Source organism: Castanea sativa, chromosome 7, assembly GCF_040712315.1.
Source record: "Castanea sativa cultivar Marrone di Chiusa Pesio chromosome 7, ASM4071231v1".
Taxonomy (NCBI): domain Eukaryota; kingdom Viridiplantae; phylum Streptophyta; class Magnoliopsida; order Fagales; family Fagaceae; genus Castanea; species Castanea sativa.
This window is the reverse complement of record NC_134019.1, coordinates 13,167,874-13,192,501: the sequence shown is the minus strand read 5'-3', so window position 1 is coordinate 13,192,501 and position 24,628 is coordinate 13,167,874. Positions and strand designations below refer to the sequence as shown.

Genomic DNA, 24,628 nt, shown 5'->3' with positions numbered 1-24,628 from the left:
CAATGTATCTTCCGAATTTAGTACCTTCGAAGTCTATTCCTAAAACACCCTGTAGAGTTGTGGAATGGGCGTAAGCCTAGTATGAGACATCTCCACATTTGGGGTTGTCTAGCACATGTGTTAAAAGGAAGGTTGACAAGTTACAGTCTAAAACAGAAGTGGTTTTCTTTGTAGGGTATCCAAAGGGAACAGTTGGAGGATTATTCTATAGTCATAAGGATAATAAAGTGTTTATTAGCACAAATGCCAAATTCTTGGAAAATGACTATATGAATAATTTTACTCCTAGAAGTAGAGTTGTCTGGGCTGAAATGAATGAACATGTAGTTAAACAGCAAATGGATGAAACTAGGGATGATGTGATCGTATTAGATACACCACTTGATACTACTCATGAGATGTCTAGTACACAGGTGCCTCGTCGTAGTGGGAGAATTGTTCGGCCTCCTATAAGATTTGTGGGTTTAGGAGAAACTTATGAGGCTATCTCAGAAGAGGCTGAATCGGATCCTTACACTTATGATGAAGCAATAAATGATATAGATGCACATCATTGGGTCCAAGCTATGAAATCTGAATTGGATTCTATGGATTCCAATCATGTATGGGATCTTGTAAAGGCGCCTAACGGCATTAAACCTGTTGGTTGCAAATGGGTTTACAAGAGAAAGAGAGGGATAGATGGAAAGGTTGAAACCTTTAAAGCAAGACTAGTGGCGAAAGGGTATACACAAAAAGAAGGTATTGATTATGATGAAACTTTTTCGCCAGTAGCCATGCTTAAATCTATCAGAATTCTCTTATCCATTGCTGCTCATTATGATTATGAGATTTGGCAAATGGATGTCAAGACTGCATTTCTTAATGGCAATCTTGAAGAAGAAATATACATGTCGCAACCAGAAGGTTTCATAGCAAAGAACCAAGAGCATATGGTATGCAAGTTGAATAGGTCCATTTATCGACTTAAACAAGCATCTAGGTCATGGAACATCAGATTTGATCAAGCAATCAAGTCATATGGTTTTGAACAAAATCTTGATGAACCATGTGTGTACAAAAGGCATCGAGACAAAGTAGTAATGTTCCTAGTGCTTTATGTTGATGATATTCTACTCATTGGAAACGATGTAGGGGTAATGTCATCGATTAAAGTTTGGTTGTCAAGCCAATTTGATATGAAGGACTTGGGTGAGGCTAACTTTATTCTAGGGATCAAGCTTTGGCGAGATCGCAAGAATAAGATGTTAGGCTTATCACAAGCTGGATATATAGATAAGGTTCTAGAACGGTTTAGCATGCAAAATTCCAAGAAAGGATTGCTTCCTTTTAGACATGGAGTTCCTCTGTCTGATGACCAAAGGCCTAAGACTCAAGAGGAAGAAAATATGATGAGACAAGTTCCCTATGCTTCTGCAGTGGGAAGTCTCATGTATGCCATGCTTTGTACTAGACCAGATATTTGTTATTCAGTTGGCATGGTCAGCCGATATCAATCAAATCCAGGACCAAAACATTGGCAAGCTGTAAAGCATATTCTCAAGTATCTTAGGAGAACGAGAGATTATATGCTTGTTTACCATAGTGAGGATTTGATTCCCATTGGCTATACAGATTCAGACTTTCAGTCAGATCTAGATTTCAGAAAATCCACTTCAGGATGTGTTTTCACCTTGGGAGGTGGAGCCATAAGTTGGAGTAGTGTTAAGCAATCTTGTATTGCGGACTCCACCATGGAAGCCGAGTACGTTGCTACTTGTGAAGCAGCAAAGGAGGCTGTTTGGCTCAAGAAATTCCTTTCTGATCTTGGTGTAGTGAGAATGGAGCAAGTTCCCATCACATTGTTTTGTGACAATAGTGGAGCGGTTGCACAATCCAAAGATCCAAGGAATCACAAGAAAGGAAAGCACATTGAGAGGAAGTACCACATCATTCGAGATATTATTGCTCGTGGAGATGTTGTGGTAGTAAAGATTGAAAGTGCAAATAATCTAGCAGATCCTTTTACCAAAGCCTTACCTCAAAGGACTTTCGAGTCACATTTGGAGGGAATGGGAGTTAGATTAGTGCACAATAGTCTTTAGGGCAAGTGGGAGATTGTTAGGATTAGTGCCCTTAAATCCTATTGTATGATGCTATGTATGATATTATGTATGACATTATGTATGACATGATGTATGACTTAATATTGTATTTGATAAAGTTATTTTATTATTATCTAAAATAGTGGTTACGTGAATATGGGACATTATCATATAGTCCATGAGATGCATTGTATGTGATTTATGTGAAAAGTCACAGAAGATGTAAATCACAAGTTCTTTGTAAACTCATAATTAATAGTTCGTAGTCGGTGATGAAATTGGGCATTTCATCTGCGAAGACTATAACGTGTCAACTAAGATGATTTGTCTTGATCATGGAAGTAGAAGCTTCTAGTTGATATGTTGATATGTTTTAAGAGTTAAAACATATTGAACAGGACCGCTGTGAGATTTATTATTCTTCTAACGACTGTCAAATGAATAATAAATCTCACGACTTCTATTTGCATGAACTCTTAATCCTAAGAGAATAATGGACCTGATCATGAAGTGTAGGTTGCTTTGATATATCAGGAGTGAGATCTGAAATAACGGTCAAAACCTCAGTATGTTGGGCAGCCACATTTAGTGTTGATGGAACATATATTCTCAAGATGGAATTCATAATCTCTTGATGGAGATATAAAATATTCCCTTGAGATAAGTTTAATGGTTTCAGTTATTCAGAGAGTTAGGCCTAACCACTTTAGTAAGAAATTACTAAAGTATATATTTATGAAATTGGATTTCATAAATATATAATGAATAACTTTAAAGAATTAAACCGGGTACTCAAGGATAAGATGTAGTAATTTACAAAGTGGCAGTCTACATTTATGACTTTGTGTTACTACGAATATTTAATGAAGGGGTTACGTGTATAATAAAGTTTTGGGATATAATTTATTAATAAGGCCTAGAGTGCAATTATATTTATATAGTGGTATTAAATATAATTAATGGTAACTTTGTACTTGTCAAGAGTTGACGGAAAAGCCCAAGGCCCATTGGAGCTAGTGTCTTATTGGTCCCTTTTGGTCCCACTCCAAGCCACACACTAAAGCCCAATTGGAAAGGCCCAATAGGCCAACCCAATTAGATAATCAGTTAGTTATAAAGGGAGAAACATACAGAATTTTTATTGGAAGAGATTAGAAAAGAAAAAAAAACGGTGTGTAAGAGAGTGTGAGACACACTTTCATTCTCCCTTAAAAACTGATTGAGAGACCACACATCTTGGGCGTAAAGTGGAATTGGAGTGAAGATTAAAAGTGTTCCCAAGTGCTTCTAATCTTTGTTTTGAATTTCTCCACACCAAGGTACGCTATCTTGTTCTTAAATTCTGAAATTTATGTAGTGCACGTTATCAATCATGAATGAAATAGACCCTAGTTCGTCGCTTCCGCTGTGGGTTTTGCATGAGATGCAAAACCAGATTTTTTCCTTCAATATTATAGAGTAGAAAATTTGAGGGGAACTTAAAACATAAGGCAAAAAATGAGGAACTTACAATTGGTACGCTGAGGAGGGTGGTCTCAAGAAGGAGGAAGGTGGTTAAGAACTATGGACACTGAGAAAAATGAGAGAAGTAAGAAGTGATCAATGAAGGGGAGGGCTTCCATTTATAGGGGGAAGTTCAATAAAGCATTAAATGAGATTTGGGTGGGAAAAGCATTAATCCACCTTTTTGTAACCGTTGCCCATATGGCCTCGGTAGACGAACTGTTAGGTAATGATGACCTTTCGATTAGACAGCCTGTTGCTTCACATGTCAAAAACAAAGGTTGTCTTGTTTGTAATTAATGACTGATGATTGGTATACCCGAGAAGTAACCGGAGACTTAATGAGAATCCTTGATTCCATCCCCGATGTGCAGGAAGGAATGAAGGTGCAGCTATTGTACGGTTACTGGCCTATCATTGGTAGGCTCCTGGGCCATAGGTTTGACACCAATTCCCCGATGGGCCCAATCCATGGTGCTTAGGAGATTGGGCCTTGAACTGGTTAGTTCTCGAGGTCCGACCTTGCTCAGGGTCCGCTTCGAGGGTATCTCGGTAATGCCTTGGGGGATATCACCACCGAGCAACATCTAGTGTCTATTGCAAGTCCTAAAGGTTGAAATCCCTGTTTCCAAAATGGGGCCCATGTTTTTCAAGAATAATCCTGAAAGGGCCCCATTTAGACAAAAAAATAATAATACTAAAAGCAATCACTGCTAATCCACTAAAGAAAGATATAAATAGGGAAAGAGAGGGAGGAAGAGGGGGTTAGACACTAGAGGATAAGGAACCAGAAAGCCACAGAGAGAGAGAGAGAGAGAGAGAGAGAGAGAGAGAGAGAAACTGAGAACAAACAACCCTACGTAGAGGGCAGATAATCGAATCACAAACACTAACTTTGGTCCTAAGGAACTTCCCATTGTAGGATATCCATTCACCCACCACAACAAATAAATTGTGAGCCCAATAAAGAAGTTAGCCCATTAACCAAAATTTTGGCACGCACAATTGTAATTTACCCTTTTAATAATTATGCATTTTTCATGTTAAAACAATGATAAAATCATGAAAAACAAAAGGAGTCCAAATCTTCTAAGACATTTTTCTTGCTCCACTATATACATCTTCTGTGACATTTTTCTTATTCTACTATATACTCCACCAATTATTGATCCTCCACCACCACCAACCTTCACTAAAGTCATCAAAAGCCAGACACCAACCACCACAACCACCCACCAACTAAAATAAATCAAAAATAAAAACCCAACACATGGTGGATCAAATCGGTCATGAAATCCACTATGACAAGCCCAACCACACCTATTGAACAAAATTCTTGGTAGATTTGTTGGAGGGAGTTGGTAGTGGCCGAAGGTGGTGTCTAGCTATTGATGACTTCAATGAAGGTTGGTGGTGGTTAGAGTACTGGCAGCGGTGGTGGCTAATGGGGAAGGTTTGGGTTTTTATTTTTATTTTATTTTAGAAAACTAGAATAAGAAGATGTAAAAAATTAAATTTTAATTAAATAGATGTCCATATGCAAGTTTTTATTGGTAGAATTAGGGTTGTCCAAGGAACCTACCCACTCGTCCAACCTGCCCGTACCTAAACCAAACTCCGACAGGTTGGTTGCAGGTCTCCTCTTTCAAAACCTGTGAAACCAGACCTGCCCAAAATTTTCAATTCTTCCAGCAATTTTTCAAGTATTCCAGACTAGACCAGTGAGATCTCATTGAGATCTAGTCTAGAACTTTCAAGATCTTGTAGTTATCTAACAAAATATCAACCAGATCTCAACAGATCCAGCCATATATTGGCCCTGGTGATAAAACTCAAAATTGATCAATACAACCCGAAACCGATGAGACTTGAACCAGGAAATCTGATGAGATATTTTGGGTTGGTTTTGGGTTACAAATGTATTCACTCGAATTTCTCAAGTTGAGTTTGGGTTGGGCACAAACCTGACCCAACTCGACTCGTGGACAGCCCTAGGTGCATAAAACATAGAGTGGAACATGAAAAATAGGACAAGGAAAATAATGCCATTTTAATAATCAATGTCATTGTTAATATCAATTTATTTTTCAATGTGGAACTTGTTTTGTGAGAGAGCCACCGAGAATTATAATTTTTTTTTTTAGATAGTTAAAATATGTTGCTAATCTCATAATTCGAATATTTTTTCCTAGACTCCCAAACACTTTATGCATGGCAAGAGCCAATTAAGCTATAAAGCTATTGACAAATTATAAACATACAAACAACATTGAACTGAAACAAAAGGCATCCCATTATTAAATCAATGAATGGTAGGCCTACAAAATAAATTAATCCATAAATTCATGTTTATAATTCATAGTGGGGTTAAAAGTTTTGTAGCTCAAAAGAAACCTCGTGGTATTTCCAAACAAAGACGTCCAGGTTTTAAATCCCCTTCTTGTATTGTTGTAACTAATTAAAAAAAATCCTTGATGGAATGTGGTATTTATAAAGGAGAAAGTATAGTATTCTCTTTCATTTTTGCAACGTGGGACTTTCAGTAACATAATTCAACACTCGGCTTTTCTCACTTCACAAGGTGCATGTGATACAAGATTCTGCCCAATTGTAATGTATTCACCCTATATATTATTTACAGCTTCTTAAAGTTTTATTTTCCAAGTACAAATGTACTTTTACCTAACTAATATATTTTAAGCCCAATACACCAATGAAAATAAGTATTGATTGATCTTCACAAATTCAGCATTTTATGGTCGAACATGATCATCAACTTTATAATGATCTTGTTGCATTCACTCTATCTGGTAATTTTATCAGCTATGACTAGATAAGGTGCCTTTCAAAAAAAAAAAAAGGTGCCTTTCAGATTATAATGACAGAGGTGTGCTCTATCAGTGGATGAACAAATTTCACGGACTATTGATGATGTTAGAAAGAAGAAAATTAATTTTGAAAAAAAATCCAATTGATAGAAACCATAGAGATCTCTAAATCCATTTCAGGTCCAATATAAACTTTCACCATCTTTGACGAGATTGAGTTTATAGCATGTATTGCATTTGTTTACATTTGATATTATTAGAGAGATTAGAAAGATTAATTTTCTAACAAAACTAGTTCAAATGATGGACAAATATATTAGGATTAATTTCACTGAAGTCTCCGAGGTTTATCAGAATGAAACTCTTTCAAACGTTGTATACATGACTTTCCCCCTCAGCTCAAGGTTTATATAAAAATGTCCAACTTAATTTCTTAACTGAATATTTATCCCCAAAAAAAATAAAAAAATTATTATCCGAACTATTAACAAATGACACTTACTACATTACTTTCCTTAACATATCAATTGTAAATGGTGAAAAAAGTAATAGGTTTATGTAAAAGTGATTGTCTAGTGTCACTACTCATATAGTTATCCACTTCAACAAATTGTAACAAAAGTTGTCCTGAAATTGTGGTAGAAATAAGTAGGAATCTTTTGTTTTTGTTGAACTGAGTAGGATTATTTATTTTATTTTTTGAAAATGGTATGAACAAATCGAGTCCTGTTTGCAAATAATACATGAAGACTTAAGATAGATGAGAACGACTTTAAAAACAGAGGCACTATATACTTGCGTAGTCATTGAGGGAAAATCTTAAATACATAAGGAATAAAAGAATCGATGAGTATAGAGATCTTTTTATTCTCTACCATGTACAAATGAATTACATTATCGAGTATTGATATAATTTACCAGTGCTGAATCTGTTCTTCAATCACCAAATCTACAACAAGAAAATGTGTAACAAAACCTCAACAAACGGCAAACTCTAGTACCCTATAGAGTGGGAAAAAACAAAAGCCTAAAAAGGAAATTGTGGTACTATCAGCATTTGGTATATGAGCTCAATTTATGAAGTAATTACCACCAAATCCTTCATTGAAACAAAAGAATCCTCCACGGTGATACTGGAAGACAACCATGCCAGTTTTCAAATTATATGCTCCAAAATCATCGACTAAAGTGGCTTCATAAGCTGGTGAGTATCCCTGTCTGATTCGTACAGAGGCAAGAACAGTCTGGCTCAGTTAATTCCCTCTTAACAAGCCGTTTGTCCCGATTAATCATCAATTTAATTAGGGGTAGCTTCTGTGAGACTTGGCGCCAGATTTCATTCACTGTACCGTTTAGTTCTCCATATTGGAAGTAATGCTTCACCTGAATCACATATTTTAAATTAAGAATATTAAACTTGGCAATCTGATGTTAACTGAGAATGTTGATCACTCAACAGATGACACACTGTTTAACACAAGAAAACCAGTGAACGAACCCAAAAAAGAAAAAGAAAAGATGTAGCTGTCATTTGAAAGCATGAAGGCAGGAAACACAATTTCAATTTACGAAGTGCATTAGCTGTAACGCAATTCATACCATCGCTATAGCGGCAACAGAACAATTTTGACAAACCTAGTGTTGCAGTCAGTTCTAAGTGCTGTCTCATTCAAAAGGACTCACATGTAACTACAACCACAAATGGCTGTGACTACTATTTGTAAAATGACCATATTCTGACTGTACAGCCGTGGTGGCCTTCATAAACATTCTTGTTCATCCAAGGCCACAATCTTGCGTTCTCACATACCATTCCCTTACCTTACTATTAAATTTCTTGAGTATCTTGTCCAAGGTGCCATAAGCAGAAAATAACCTCACCATTGGCAGAATTAAACTAACGGATGACATTACAGCTGCATTTTCAGTACTTAAATGTGAGCTCTATGCCTATATTTCCACCATAAAAGATCTTCCCAGACATTCCCATCATACACTGGTTTCTTTCCAACACTTCCCACTTTTCATGTGTTTTTCATATAGTATTTTTTTTCCCCGAGTTGTAGAAAGCATCAAAGATAGTGAAGACTAGGGTCTTATCCAGACAAGGTATAGCAAACACACCAAAAAGTGGGGTACAGCCCAGGTAACAGAGAATGTAAGTGACAGTACAGATAGACAAGGTGAATAAATATGAGCATGAACACCAACTAAACTAAGGATCTTTTCATAATTATTTAAATAAAAAAGTCCAAAATGAGGAAAAATGAGAGTCGCAGCACAAATATACATGGTGGAATATCAGCATGAACACCTCCCTATAATAAGGAAGCCTTTCATGGTTCATCTGAAGTCTGAAAAGGAGATAAAGGAGATGGAGAAAAGCTACAACATCCACGAAAAAAAATTATAAAAAGGATAATTGTTGCAGCCATTGAAATGATAGAGTAAGGGTCAAGTCGATACCTTTAGAGTGATTTTCAGTTATGAAAAGTTGACAACTTAGAACTTATCATGTATGGTGACAACATGCAAAAAGTGCAATTGAAGTGGGGGTATATGATTTATATGTATATATAGGGAACGGGGAACCTTTATAAAGAAGAGCCCTTTGGACTCACCTATACCCAGTAAAATCTATGGGCTGCGGACCCCACCCACGCAAACTAGTTGCTGGGCAATCTAGGGGCATTCACCCGTGATAGGCTAAGCAGTTTATGCTCATAACCCAGGTATATGCTTTTAAAGGTCCAGTGAAAATCATCCTAGGGTTAAAATCAATCTTCAATTTATGTTTTAATTTCATAAATTATGGTTAGTTTAGCAATAAAGGATAGATCTGAAATTTTTAACAACTGTAAATTAAAGGTATTTGATGAATTGAGTTGGGCGTAGAACTTTTCAGGAGTTTCTATGTTTGCTGGGTTTATTTTCTCTCAATCCAAGCTAGTCTTTGATTGTGTTTTATTTATACCTTCAGTTTACTGGTCAATTTAAAGTCCAAATACTAGTAGAAGAGAGTATATTATTATCCATACTGAGGTACTTAGAATGAGAAGTGATTTTGATAATAGGATCACAGGCATTTCATGTTGGGTAGGCATGAGTACCTATACTCTCTTTTTCTCACATTGGCCTTGCACAGTATCACCGTTCATGTTTCTATTCACAAAGTCTCTAAACAGCACACACTTCTCACTTTTCTTTCTTAAACCATGGATAACCAACGCACCCAAAGGAACTAAAGAAAAGCTAATTTCTTCTGCATAAGCCTACCCTCAATGGAAAATTCTCCTATTCCTCTCCTACTAAATGAACCACAAGGATCATAATAGAATGCTCAGGGTGTAATGTACTTGTATGCATACAGAATAAAGTTAAAATGATAAGTGTACTATGACTAGCCAAGGGCCTTGTAGCACCTTCTGGCATTTACAAAGAAGACGCCTAGGGCTCAAATCCCCCCTCCTCCATTGTAACTATCAAATTATCAAAAAAATAATATAAAAAATACAAAAGAGAAGAAAAAAAAAAAAAAAACTATTATAAGAACAATAAGTGCCACAAGAATCCTGTGTAGCCAATTTCATTAGGACCAACTATTTACAAACTATAATTATAAAGGAGCCATGTCTATCTTATGATTAATATAATAATATTGGTAGCTCTAGTGAAGATGTTCTGTTCTTCCATGAGAAAAATAAGCCTATAAGTAGACAGAATTTTATATAACAAATTAATAACTCCCACAATGGAATAAATAACAACTTAAGCAGCCAAAATAGGATGCATAAATAGATAAAGGAGCTACCAAGATGCATACATGAACCTGTGCAAATCCCATTACACCAATATGCTACAACAATTTTAGCTCCAATCAAACTGAACACATAAAAAGAGAAAAAATGATTTACAGCAATGAAACCAGTCCTGAAATGTACAAATTTCAAGTCTCAGTACACAGCGTTAGGGTGAAGTTCCTGTTGACTACAATGTAAAACTGCTTTATTCTATTGTTTCTTGCACAGCTGCACTCACGTGCATACACAAGCAGTTAAACTCACATATAACATATTTACAAGACATAACAAATTTACAAGAATAATTAAATATAATAAAAGGCTCAGGTTGAAATCAAAATAGGGAGGAAGACAACATGGAATAAATAAAAGAAAAGTGAAGCAATATTATACGCAAGAAGAATATGAAGATAGTACTAACCTCTTTTAGCTCTCTCTGATATTCCATAATGCTCTCAGTGGTTAGTCCTCTCAGCATTGAAACCACAAATCCCGGTTTGAGAGCAGAGGCAGAATCTACAAATATTGCAATCTTTCTATAATCTATAACATCTTCAAATGGCAATTCAATACTATCACTGATTATCACTGGGACACACAAGCTAACTATAGAATCAAAGAGTCGGCAAGCTGATGGAGTATCACCAGCAGGATTTAAACAAAACTTAGATGTATGCATCCCTTGGGAAGCAGCCCGTCTATTCTCTCTGGATTGTGTTCCATGTCTTACTATGACATCCTCTTCATTTTCAAGTAATTGGAAAAGCAAATCACGAATTTTTCCACCCTACACACACAAACAAGCCACCAAGAGAAAAAAGAAAATTTTAGATCCAGTAGTAAGTTTATTCAAAAATAAATCTCACTCATGAAAATATTCTTCTAGTGATGAAGTATATGCATGCTACTATCAGTTTTTAACATATCCCATAAACAAAGATGCGATTATATTCAAACCAATTATCCAGCTTGACAAGTTCCTGTGATGATCAAGTGGTGCTGCAGATTCATGGCCTATATTAAACTAACGAAAAAGATTCTGTTGACAAAAAATAAGATGGCCCTCATACCTAGGATACTATCAATCACGTTGATAACGATTTTCCTGTGTTGAACAAAGATTTAGGACAAAAACTAATAAATCTGAGAAGTTCTAATACAGGAATCTTAAGCATGAGAGAAACAGGCAGCATTCCTTGGAATTGGCCTTCAGAGCAACCTACAAAGTGTAATTGTTGAATATCCATTATCTGTTTTTTCTTTATTTTCCTCATAAAAAAGAGGTTTATTATCAATCTTCTCCATTTTAAATTTTTAATAACCTGAGACCAAACATCATCCTCACTCTGAAAGTGAGACAATTCTTCCATTCTAGTGGATATTGTAAATCCAATGGAAAACAACTACCATTCATGGGCTCACTCTTAAACATTCTCTTAGCACCTTACAAATGCAATCAAAAGAAGATAAACATGGCAGGGGTAAGTTTTTTTTTTTCCCCTTTTATGTGGAAAAGGAGACATATGCAAAAGGGATAGGATAAAGGAAACCAACTTAGAGTCTTAGACTACCGTTTAATCTAAAGGTGATTCTAGCGCCAAGTTAGAGATTCGAGTCTCTAGAGTCTCCCTGAGAAAGATGCCTAGCTAGAGCTCATTTCTGTAATCAAATCTAGATATGAACAAAGCAAACAAGACATCTTTGAGATTTGAATGTACTTCTCCCATATAGATGAAACCATTCTTAGTAGATCTTGAGCTAACCAATATCAACTAACCCATCCAAACATAAAGATATAGAGATCAATTTTAGAGTATTTCCTTATTTCCTTCTTCACCAGAGTACAAAAACACTGCCCACTTTCACATAGTCTTAACACTAACAAATATTCCAACAATGACCCATCAAAATATCAATCAAAATGTCTAATACTAATTCATTCCTACCCATCATCTCATATCAAAAGAATTATCAAAGTCAATGCACATTGCAACAAAAATCAACCATTTTCAAAAAAGCAATAAACTTTACTAAACTGCATTATTGCATATACCTCTTTCCGATACCGAGCCCCCATGAAGAACAATAGCGTCTTCCGATTCTCAACCCCAACATCGCCAGTATAAGTATTGATCCTATGCGAATACGGCACGATCACATCCTTGATTAACGACGCCTGGTCCGATCTCAACCGTCCAAAATCAGAGACCAAAAGCACACTATTCTTAACCTTATCAATCACTCTATACAATGCATTCGGATCCTGAGCCACAATCACATGGTCCCTCCCATTGTTCCTCTTCCAATACTCCTGCTCCTCCAACCAATCCACCAATGCCTCCTGGTTCTCCTCGTCACTGTACATGACCCGACCCTGATCCGGACCCGACCCGGCGGGTCGGGCCGTGTTCACAATCAAACTCAACGACGAAAAGAACGGCACGTAGAATAAATCCGCCTCGTCCGGATCCGATACCCTGATCACCGGAGAACCGACCCGTTCGGAATCGGGTCGGGTCAGATCTTTGTACAAGTACCACTCCGCCATGTGCTGGTGGCCCGGGTACTGGAGAAGCGCCACGTCATCGGCGGGCTGGCGTCCGCGGGCTATGGAGTGGTGTTCGATCACGCCGTGAGTGAACCTTTTCGGGAGCTCGTAGAGATAGACTTTGAGTACCGACTTTCCGGGAAAGTTGTTCGCGTTTTCCCGAGAAAATCCGTTTTCGACGGAAGCGGAATTCGCGTACGTGAAAGGGAAAGTAGTTTCGAGCTTCGACATCGACTTCGGCGACGAAGAAGACGAAGAAGAAGAAGAAGAATTGGCGGGACTGAGGAAAGTGTTGAGTAAAGCGTAAACGACGAGAAGGACGAGAATGGTAGCTAGGGTTTGTTTGAGCAGCGAAGACTTTCGCGCCATCGTGGAAATTAGGGTTTGAGTTTGGGACTGAAAAGAATTTAAATTTGAAGAAGTAGTGGGTTTGGAAGATCTTTTGGATTTGGATCGCACTTCGCTCATTGTGTGAACTTTATTTTCTTTTTTTGTAAAAACTTTTTATCTTGTGAGAGAGAGAGTGTTGTGTTGTTGTATAGTGTTTTGGAGAGGAAAAGTGGGAAACAAAAAAAGTTATATTGCTTGTGAGAACAAAAAAAATTTGCTTATTTTTTAATGTATGAAATGGTGGTGTTGATGGATGAGAATGGTGAAGGGAAAATGAGGTTTTAATTTGTTTATTGAGTTTACTTTTAGTATTTATTGTTGATGGGAGTTGGTAGATACATGGGTATTTCAAATTTCAATACAAATTGATGGGATGATGATGGTATTAAAAATATTTATTAAAGACTCAATCAAGATAAGGAAATTTTTATTTATGCTTTTTGAGAGGAAACTTGAATTTTTAAGAGAAGGCTAGTAGACAGTCTCAATCTCTCTTTATTAGGAGAAGATAAGGAATAACTGAACAAGCTAGTGGACAATTTCAACTCATCAATCAATACTAATTACAAACAAAAAACAAAGAACTCATCAATCATGCTGAAAATGAGAAGTGAATATGTTAATTTTTTTTTTTAAATTAAAGATGTGAATATGTTATAAGAAAAGATTATGGCTATTTATAATATTGATTCCCTTTGATGTTTTTATCATATTTTCTAAAATTGAATTAAAAGTACTTTTCTAAAATTGAATTAGAGAAAAATTTTGTACACTTGAAAAAATGGAAATATATAATGAAAGAAATGTTAAAGCATGTTAAATATAAATTTAAATAATTCTTTTACGTATTGATATAGTTATTTATACTTTATAGCGAGATCTTGTGTCATAAAGTTAATATATTACTTTTTCCTTTTAGCGTAGTATATAATAATGCATGGTTGTGGTGGGAGTAATTCTTTTAATATTTGTGGTGCATGAAAAGGTTTACCAAAAAATATTTATAAATTATAAATTTAAATATATCAAAAAGTAATATCAAATTGAAGGATTTAAAGAAAATATGCCACCTAATTTAAATAATATTTTTTTAGAAAAGACCAAATATAACTTTGTTAGTGTTTATTTTGTGTTGGGTTGCTAATGCAGATCGGTTAAAGGAGAATAAAATATTTTAATATTTTTGTAAGTGCACAATTGCACCTGGACCCAAAGAAGGTTATGGGCTCAGGCCCAATGAGTCTGAAACAATGAAATTTGTAGAGTGTGGGTTCGAAATCTAGATTAAAGGTGCTGAGAACTTGATAACGGGCTTTTATAAGCAAACACTTGTAAACAATGAATGATAATTGCAAATGGGTCTCCTCGGACTTGAGCCGAGGACTATTTCTTTACTATTTCTCTTTCTTCCTTGAAGATTACAATTCTTCTTCTTTTTTTCTTAGTTACCGATCCCCTCTTAAATACTTCCTTCCCTGATACTTTTTGGACAGTAATTACAAGTTTCAGCCCTACTGTTCAGGGGTCACTTCCCCATTAATGCGGCCAGGGAGGTAGGTGCAGAGCCTCTAGAAGGTTCAAGGTGTCCCCTTTTAACCATTAGTCTTTCCAGAGTTGCCTTGACCTTCATAATGAAGTTTTGAGTTCTCTTGGATCTGTCCGAGGAGAAACTCGCCCTCGGATGTATCCTCGGATCCTCGGCGTATGGGCCAATTCGTAGAGTTTAATTCTGGTGCAGGTCGGCCCTCCATGCTACAGTCCAAAGACCCATATGCCCACTTGGGTCCTTTTACTCCCCACAATAGCCCCTTAAAACTCTATTTTTTATCATCCGAGGAGAAAAAATAGGGTTTTGATTCAACGAGGACTTACCCCACACGTTTTGTAAATAACTGCACGTGTGGAAATCGTTTCGCGTTTCAGAGGATGCCACTTGGCGGTTTTATTTTCAAAAACGCGTGCATTTATTACCGTAAGTTACACCTTGTCCCCCACGTTCAACGGTGAGATGAGCATCCAACAGCCCCTGTTACTCTATGAAAATTTGGGCGGGAGAAATGCAATTTCGAGGCCGCTTCCCACACGTCGTGACACTTCGGGAACCTGCGCCCTCATTTATTTCCTCAGAGGCTGATCCCATCAAAACATCAGTAACCACCTTTTGTCTGCAGAAGTCCGTGGAAACTCGCACAACTTGAAATTTGTAAGTTCTTGTTCCTTTTCCTTAACCCTTTCTCCTCGGATCTTGTCCTCGGCCCCCCTTTTAACTGTTCCATCTCTTAGAACTTAGTCTTTCGTTTCTTTCTGATGGGAAAGTTTAAGTGTCTAGTGGATACCGCTGCTAGGATGGAGGGTTTTAGAACTAAGTATCATATTCCCAGCAAGGTAGGTCTAAAATACTGCTCGGCGGAAGCCGTGGCCGGTTCTAGGAAAACTGGAGAGGTCATCATCCCCATGGTCGCCTTCGTAGAAGGTGGGATGACCCTCCCAATGAAACCCGTAACCAGGGAGTACCTCCCCAACCACCGGTTGTGTCCCGATCAGTGCGCTCCAAATGTTTTTAGAGTTTTAGGAAGCGTCGATGCTCTAAACAAGCAAATGGGTCTGAACCTCACTTGGCATGATGTCGTCTTTATGTACGAATGCCACAAACTCACTGGAGTAGGTTATTACATCAAATCCCGCTCTAGCGTAGTTAGGTTGATCTCCTGTTTACCCAAGTCCAATAAAGGCATGAAGGATGACTACCTCATCGTCTCTGGCAACTGGCACGATGGCCCCCACTGCCCAGTTGAGTGGGGAGATCCAGGTGCGACACCTTAGGATTTAACTTCCCACTCCATAAATCCTTAAATCATCTAGACATGTGCACTCGCATTTACTTGAGCGTCTAACTTTAATTTATTATATGTTCTATGAATCTGACCATGTTTGTTTATTTGGATGTTTTTCTTTGCAAATAAGCAAAACATGTGCCCACGCTTAAGCCACTGCAACGTTGCAGATTTGAATAGAGTGCTACGCTCCGAGGTGTTCGTCAGCGGAGACTTACAACTTAGGGCGGCCCACTTGATTCTGGGGTACGATCCCATCTCCTCGGACTTCTAGGAGATCGAGAACGCAATAATCGCGGGTGACCGAAGGCGTAGGAGAATTAACGTAGCCAGACCCCACTTTTTGGCCGACCACGACTTCCCTGACGCCCCGCACATAGTGTTGTACACACAGCCCATAGCGGCAGTTCCCCTCGCTGTGCACTCTCAGGCAATTGCTATCCCAGAGGAGCGAGTGTCTTCTTCGAACACGTTGGACGAGGAGATAGAACAATTTCAGTTCGAGGACTCCCCATGACCTCGCGGAAACCCGTTCGTTGTTCTTTCCGACGAGGAAGAAGAAACAGCCGAAGCCTCTGGGATAGAAGGTCTAGTGATAGCGCGTCCAGACGACAGCTCCATTGAAGAAGAGATGGACGAGCTGAAGGGCCTTATGACCGCAAGAGGCGCACGAGTGGCGAAGAAGGGGACGAGGGGGTCCCAGGTTCCCCCGGCTTTACCACCACCTCCTCCTCCTCCAGCCGACCCCAAGCCTCCAGCCGAAGATCCCAAGAAGAAAAGGAAAGTGGAGGCCGAGGGGGCTGGAGGTGAAAAACAAAAGAAGATGAAACAGCCTGCGCCGGCCCAGCAGCAGAAAATGGACAAGGGCAAAGGGCGCGCCCGCTCAGTTGAAAGCGGGGAGATCAGAGACGTGGCCGAGGTGCGCCGAGCACCAGCTACCTGGTCTCCTGACTTGAGACTGGACGGCGCACCCATTCCCTGTCACTCCAGCATTAGGGCAGTCCAACAAGGCCACGCCCATCATTTGGCCGAGGTGTTGGAGCGTCCTCTTCTGCTGCCCAAGGACATGGAAACCTTGGAGAAGATGGGCCAGCCGCAGTTGTTCCTCTCATTAAAAAGGGGTTTAGCTCTGGTAAGTTCCACCTCGCACTCGTATTTCATATTTATTTGAAAACACTTTACTGTATTTAACCTCCTGGCAATTTTGTAGTCCATCCAAGAAGTTTTCGCGGCCGAGAAGTTCGTGGAGGATTCTCGGAAGCGCGCTGGGATGGAGCAAGAGCTAAGGCAAGAGGCAGAAAGGTCCCTAGGCCAGGCTCTAGCAGAGAACGGGAAGATCACGTCACAGCTGGCCGACTTGAAAAGAGAGAGAGATGGTGACAAGGCCAGCTTGAAGACGATGGAGGGCCAAGTGGAGGGGCAGCGTAAGCTTCTCCGCCAAAAGGATGACGAGCTTGCCCAAGTCCAACAGGCACGCTTTGACTTGGAAAAGGAGCTTACGCGGGCGAAGGAGGAGGCTCGCGCCCACAAGCACGCACTGGAGGCCGCGAAGAAGGCCAGCTATCAGGAGGGGGTGAGCAGAACGCAAGAACAGCTGACAGAGGCTTTTGCGGCCTTGTGCCGAGAGTACTGTCAGCAGGTCTGGGGAGAGGCCATGAATGCAGCGGGGGTTCCTCAAGCTTCCGAGCTGAGGAAGCCCGAGAACATTTGGCTTCCCCTAGACATACAGGAAATTGAAGACCCTCCTGTTGCTGCCTCTCCTGCCCTTCCTCCTGTGGTGCAAGAACTTGTTCCTGATCCTACAGAACCTGAAAGTTCCTATAAAGAGAAGGACAAGTGTGATGGCGCCGAGAAGGAACAAATTCAAAACATGGAGCCCCTCGTCCCTTCAACAGACAAAGGGAAGCAAGTTTTGGCCACCTTTGAACTGGAGTTGAAGAGTACCGAGGCTGGCAGCAGCTCCCTCCAAGACCCCCCTGCACAAGCTTAAGGCCTAGGATAGAACCTTTTGTACTCCTCCCCCTTTTTTGTATATAATTAATGAAGAACATTTTTATTCAACTTTTGTTAATGTTGTCTCTGTTTTACTTTATTCTTTTTGTGCTTGCCATGAAAGTTTTCAATAACAAATAGTTAAAGGGAAAACAGAATAAATAAGTCTAACTCCACCATGCAAACAACTATGACTTCAAAACAGCCACATAACTTAATTTAGATATTAAATAATGTCACAGTTAGACAACTCACATGATGGTTAAACCTTTGTAATCTGACATATTGCTTTCAGTAGGATGTAAGGTCCGAAGACCATTCCTTACAAAAATTTGTTTAACACTTAAAAATGGGGAACTTGAGATCCAAATTAATGAATGGTGAGATACTGATTTCCATAAAACGTGCGATAAGAATAAGAACAGTGACAAGATATTAAGAACTGTGACAAGGTTTGTGGTCCGAGGACTACACTTAACCAAGTTTCTGTTTGATTCTTAAGAATAGTAACTCCAAGTGTTAAAAATCCCCAAAGTAGGAGGTCCGAGGACCCGGCATAACTAAGGTTCTGTTTAACAAATGATAAGATATTAATTTCTACAAGGTTTATGGTCCGAGGACTACACTTAACCAAGTTTCTGTTTGATTCTTAAGAATAGTAAGTTCAAATGTTAATTTTCCCAAAGTAGGAGATCCGAAGACACGGTATAACTAAGGTTCTGTTTAACAAATGATAAGATATCAATTTCCACAAGGTTTGTGGTTCGAGGACTACACTTAACCAAGTTTCTGTTTGATTCTTAAGAATAGTAACTTCAAATGTTAATTTTCCCAAAGTAGGAGGTCCGAGGACCTGGCATAACTAAGGTTCTGTTTAACAAATGATAAGATATCAATTTCCACAAGGTTTGTGGTCCGAGGACTACACTTAACCAAGTTTCTGTTTGATTCTTAAGAATAGTAACTCCAAGTGTTAATTTCCCCAAAGTAGGAGGTCCAAGGACCCGGCATAACTAAGGTTCTGTTTAACAAATGATAAGATATCAATTTCCACAAGGTTTATGGTCCGAGGACTACACTTAACCAAGTTTCTGTTTGATTCTTAAGAATAGTAACTTCAAATGTTAATTTTCCCAAAGTAAGAGGTCCGAGGACCCGGGATAACTAAGGTTCTATTTAACAAATGATAAGATATCAGTTTTCACAAGGTTTGTGGTCCGAGGACTACACTTAACCAAGTTTCTGTTTGATTCTTAAGAATAGTAACTTCAAATGTTAATTTTCCCAAACTAGGAGGTCCGAGGACCCGGCATAACTAAGGTTCTGTTTAACAAATGATAAGATATCAATTTTCACAAGGTTTGTGGTCCGAGGACTAAACTTAACCAAGTTTCTGTTTGATTCTTAAGAATAGTAACTTCAAATGTTAATTTTCCCAAACTAGGAGGTCCGAGGACCCGGCATAACTAAGGTTCTGTTTAACAAATGATAAGATATCAATTTTCACAAGGTTTGTGGTCCGAGGACTAAACTTAACCAAGTTTCTGTTTGATTCTTAAGAATAGTAACTTCAAATGTTAATTTTCCCAAAGTAGGAGGTCCGAGGACCCGGCATAACTAAGGTTCTGTTTAACAAATGATAAGATATCAATTTTCACAAGGTTTATGGTCCGAGGACTACACTTAACCAAGTTTCTGTTTGATTCTTAAGAATAGTAACTTCAAATGTTAATTTTCCCAAAGTAGGAGGTCCGAGGACCCGGCATAACTAAGGTTCTGTTTAACAAATGATAAGATATCAATTTCCACAAGGTTTATGGTCCGAGGACTAAACTTAACCAAGTTTCTGTTTGATTCTTAAGAATAGTAACTTCAAATGTTAATTTTCCTAAAGTAGGAGGTCCGAGGACCGGGCATAACTAAGGTTCTGTTTAACAAATGATAAGATATCAATTTTCACAAGGTTTGTGGTCCGAGGACTACACTTAACCAAGTTTCTGTTTGATTCTTAAGAATAGTAACTTCAAATGTTAATTTTCCCAAAGTAGGAGGTCCGAGGACCCGGCATAACTAAAGTTCTGTTTAACAAATGATAAGATATCAATTTCCACAAGGTTTGTGGTCCGAGGACTATACTTAACCAAGTTTCTATTTGATTCTTAAGAATAGTAACTTCAAGCGTCAGAGGTACTTATAACTTTGAAATGTTAACTAACGAAAGCACATTTTATTAATAATAATACCTTCTAAGGTTATTTACATTCCATGGGCGTGGTACAATTCTTTCATCTAAGTCAGCTAGCCGATATGACCCTATGCCTGCTACTGAAACAATGCGATAGGGGCCTTCCCAGTTAGGACCTAGCTTACCCCAAGCTGGGTTCTTAGAAGTGCCCACAACTTTTCTTAGTACAAGATCACCAGGTGCGAGCGGCCTTAGCTTCACGTGGGCATCATATCCCCGTTTTAGCTTCTGTTGATAATAGGCCATTTGGACCATAGCTGCCTCGCGTCGTTCCTCAAGTAAATCAAGACCTTTCTCCAGGAGTCCATTGTTATTCTCCGGGCTAAAAGAACTCGTCTTCAGAGTGGGAAAACCAGATTCCAGGGGTATAACAGCCTCGGCTCCATAAGTCATAGAGAATGGTGTTTCTCCCGTGGACCTGCGCGGCGTAGTTCGATACGTCCACAGAACATGGGGGAGTTCTTCTACCCATCTACCTTTCGCATCGTCCAACCTTTTCTTAAGCACACTGACTATGACCTTGTTAACAGCCTCGGCTTGCCCATTTCCCTGAGGATAAGCTGGGGTGGAGTATCTATTTATGATGCCTATGTCACCACAGTATTTCCTAAAAGCCTTGCTGTCGAATTGGACGCCATTGTCTGAGATAAGTGTGTGTGGAATACCGAATCTAGTGACGATGTTTTTCCAGATGAATTTCTTAGAATCAACGTCCTTGATATTTGCTAAGGGCTCGGCCTCAACCCATTTAGTGAAATAGTCTGTCCCCACGAGAAGCCATCTTTTATTTCCTGCAGCCCTCGGAAATGGCCCCACTATGTCCAATCCCCATTGTGCAAAAGGCCAAGGACTGGAAAGAGGGTTGAGAGCCCCTCCAGGTTGATGAATATTAGGGGCGAACCTCTGGCATTGATCACACTTTCGAGCATAATTCTGAGCCTCCTTCTACATATTGGGCCACCAATAACCCTGAGTCAGAGCTCTATGGGCTTAGGACCTTCCCCCAGTGTGGCTTCTACAAATCCCCTCATGCAGTTCCTCCAGAAGTGCTTCCGTTGATTCAGGGTGCACACACAACAAGTACGGTCCTGAGAATGATCGTTTGTATAGTTTCTGGTCCTCGGACAACCAGAAACGTGGCGCCTTTCGACGTATCTTATCTGCTTCAGACTTGTCCTGAGGAAGGATGTCATTCTTAAGAAAAGATATAACCGGGTCAATCCAACTAGGTCCCGGCCTTATCAGATGAATGCGAACTGCGTTAACAATGGTAAGAGTTGGCTCTAGCAAATCCTCCACGAGGATAATCCTGGGCAAACCCTGAGCCGATGACGTCGCTAACGTAGCCAAAGAATCTGCATGGGTGTTTCCACTCCTAGAAATATGAGCTAAGACAAAGGAGTCAAATTCAGCTTGCTGACACTTGACCTGGGCCAAATATTCCTGCATTATGGGGTCTCTAGCCTCCATGGTCCCCATGACTTGGCCGACCACTAACTGAGAGTCTGAGAACACATGGATTTCCTTTCCACCCATCCTACGTACCATCTTCATGGCCACCAAGACTGCTTCATACTCGGCCTCATTATTAGTAGCCGAGAACGCCAATCTCAAAGATTTTTCGAAGACAATCCCCTCAGGGGACATTAGAACAAGTCTAACACCAGACCCTCTCTAATTAGCTGCCCCATCCACATACACTTTCCAAGTCGGAGGTACTGCAGCTGTGATCAGACCAACTGGTTTTTCATCCATGTGTGCCTCTTTCAGGGTTTCTTCTAGCAATGGTTCGGTAAACTCTGCCACCAAGTCAGCGAGGACCTGGCCCTTCACCGAGGTGCGAGGCTTGTATTTAACATCAAAGGCTCCCAAAATGGTTCCCTATTTTGCCACCCTACCAGAGTAATCGGCACTGCGTAACACCGCCTTAAGAGGCAATTGGGTTAGGACCACCACAGTGTGAGACTGGAAATAATGAGGAAGCTTACGCGTGGCGTGAACTATGGCCAGAAGCGCTTTCTCCAAGAGCAAATAGCGTACCTCGACCTCATTCAAAGACTTACTAACGTAGTAGACCGGTCTTTGCACCCCGCTTTCATTCCTTATAAGGACCAGGCTGACCGCGTGGACGGCCACTGCCAGATAAGCAAACAAGACCTCGTCCGCCTCGGGGCGAGACAAAATGGGTGGCCGAGAAAGATATTGCTTAAGCTGTTGGAAAGCTAACACGCAGTCCTCGGTCCATTGAAACCCTTTCCACTTATTCAACAATTGAAAGAAAGGAGGACATCGGTCAGCTGACCGAGAGATAAACCTATTCAATGCAGCAATCATTCCGGTCAATTTCTGGATCTCTTTTGGGTTCCGAGGCAGCTGCAAATCCTGAATAACCTTGACCTGCGCTGGGTTCACCTCTATGCCTCTGTGAGTAATCATGTACCCCAAGAACTTTCCGGACCCCACGCCAAAAGAGCACTTTGAGGCGTTAAGGCGCAGCTTGTACTTTCTTAGCACCTGAAAGGTGTCGGCCAGATCCTTCACGTGTGAAGGTATTGTTTTACTTTTCACCACCATATCATCCACATATACCTCAATGGTCTTCTCTAGTTGCTGTTCAAACATTCTGGTCATCATTCTTTGGTAGGTAGCCCCAGCATTTTTCAACCCAAATGGCATGACCTTATAGTGGTAGTTCCCTGTTAGAGTAATAAAAGCAGTCTTCTCTTGATCCTCCAATGCCAATGGAATCTGATGGTAACCTTGGAAGGCATCCAAAAAACTCATTTGAGGATGTCCGACAGTGGCATCCACCAGTTGATCAATACGCGGCATTGGGAACGAATCCTTGAAGTCCACACATACTCTCCATGTTCCATTCTTCTTTTTAACCACAACCGTATGCGCCAACCATTCGGGGTAGAAAACTTCTTTAATAGCCCCAGCCCTCTTGAGTTTGAGCACATCTTCCTTTACAGTCTCGGCATGTTCTTTGGAAGAGCGCCGAGGTGGCTGCCTTCTCGGCATAATGGCAGGGTTGACGTTTAAACGATGACAAATGAAGCTCGGATCAACGCTTGGGGCCTCATAAGGGTCCCACGCAAAAACATCAATATTGTCCTTCAGAAATTCCAATAACTCCATCTTCTCTTGGTGTGGCAAACGTATGCCAACTTGGAAGAACCTCTCCGGGTCATCTGCTATTAAAAATTTCTCTAACTCCTCACAAACAGCCTCATCTCCTGTCACCGCCCCAGGTGCATCCGGAGCCGTTAATTGCTATGACTCTTGGATGGGCAAAGCTGATGACTCGGCTTCTGACTAATGAAGCACTGCGGCCGATATGCATTGCCTGGCCACTGATTGGCTGCCGAGGATTTCCTCAACATACTCCCCCGAGGGAAACTTAACCTTAACATGCAAGGTAGAGGAGACAGCTCCCAGAGCGTGCAGCCATAGCCTGGCGAGGATGGCTGTATATGGGGAGTACACGTCGACCACAATGAAATCCACCTCCACCATTTCTAAGCCGGATTGGACGGGCAAACGAATCTGTCCCTTCGGCACAACGGCCCTTCCTTCGAAGCTTATGAGTGGCGAGTCATAAGGAGTAAGATCTTCCAACTTCAGCCTTAGCCCCTTAAATAGATCAGGGTACATGATATCTGCACCGCTGCCCTGATCAATCATAACTCTCTTGACATCAAAACTCCCTATCCTGAGAGTGACCACAAGAGCATCGTCATGGGGTTGAATGGTACCAACCTTATCTTCCTCCGAAAATCCCAAGATGGGTAAGGTCACCTTCAACCTCTTCGGCCTACAGCCTGGTTCCTCGGCCTGAGAATGGGAAACTGCCATCACCCTAGTGGGACCTGAGCCAGTCCTACCAGGTGCAGCGAAGATAACATTAATCGTTCCCAATGCGGGCCGAGATGGATTATTCTTCTGATTGTTCGAGCCAGATTGACTGCCCTGTCCACCAGGTTGACACAAGTGCTGCTTTAGTTTCCCTTCACTGACCAGCTACTCCAAGTGGTTCCAAAGGGTCTGACAGTTCTCGGTAGTGTGGCCCACATCCTGGTGGTACTGACAAAAGAGGTTCTGATTCCTCTTCGCAGGATCTCCTGCCATCTTACCAGGCTATCTGAAGAAGGGCTCCTTACGAACTTTCTCCAGCAACTGATGTACTGGTTCTCGGAACACAGTGTTCACGGCCTGAGGTGCTGCCGAGCCGAACTGCCCAACATAATCTCTCCTCGACTTGTTGTTGCGGTACCTGTCCGACCTGAAATCCCTTCTCTCCTGCGGGATAACCTTCTCCTTACCCTTTCCTTGCTGCTGGTCTTCCTCCACTCTCTTGTACTCGTCAATGCGGTCCATGAGGCGACGTACGCTGCGGACGGG

At 40.3% G+C, this 24,628-nt stretch overlaps 1 protein-coding gene across 1 annotated transcript; it reads right to left on the bottom strand.

Annotated features, from left to right (window-relative positions):
* Positions 1-7,250: 7,250 nt before the first annotated feature.
* On the bottom strand, positions 7,251-13,333 carry LOC142643584 (putative arabinosyltransferase ARAD1). Its single transcript, XM_075818271.1, has 3 exons — positions 12,269-13,333; positions 10,637-11,002; positions 7,251-7,798 (listed from the first exon to the last, which is right to left on the bottom strand). Exons 1-3 carry the CDS (start codon positions 13,229-13,231, stop codon positions 7,610-7,612), a joined length of 1,518 nt encoding a protein of 505 aa, XP_075674386.1. The 5' UTR covers positions 13,232-13,333; the 3' UTR covers positions 7,251-7,609.
* Between the last annotated feature and the right edge of the window lie 11,295 nt (positions 13,334-24,628).

What these genes read in the sequence shown, in the direction of transcription:
- LOC142643584 (XM_075818271.1), bottom strand. Translation starts at nt 13,231, where the DNA reads ATGAGCGAAGTGCGATCCAAATCCAAAAGATCTTCCAAACCCACTACT. An exon ending in GGGCTCGGTATCGGAAAGAG is followed by an intron (nt 11,003 to 12,268) that starts GTATATGCAATA and finishes TTGTGTGTGTAG; the next exon opens with GGTGGAAAAATTCGTGATTT. An exon ending in ATCAGAGAGAGCTAAAAGAG is followed by an intron (nt 7,799 to 10,636) that starts GTTAGTACTATC and finishes TATGTGATTCAG; the next exon opens with GTGAAGCATTACTTCCAATA.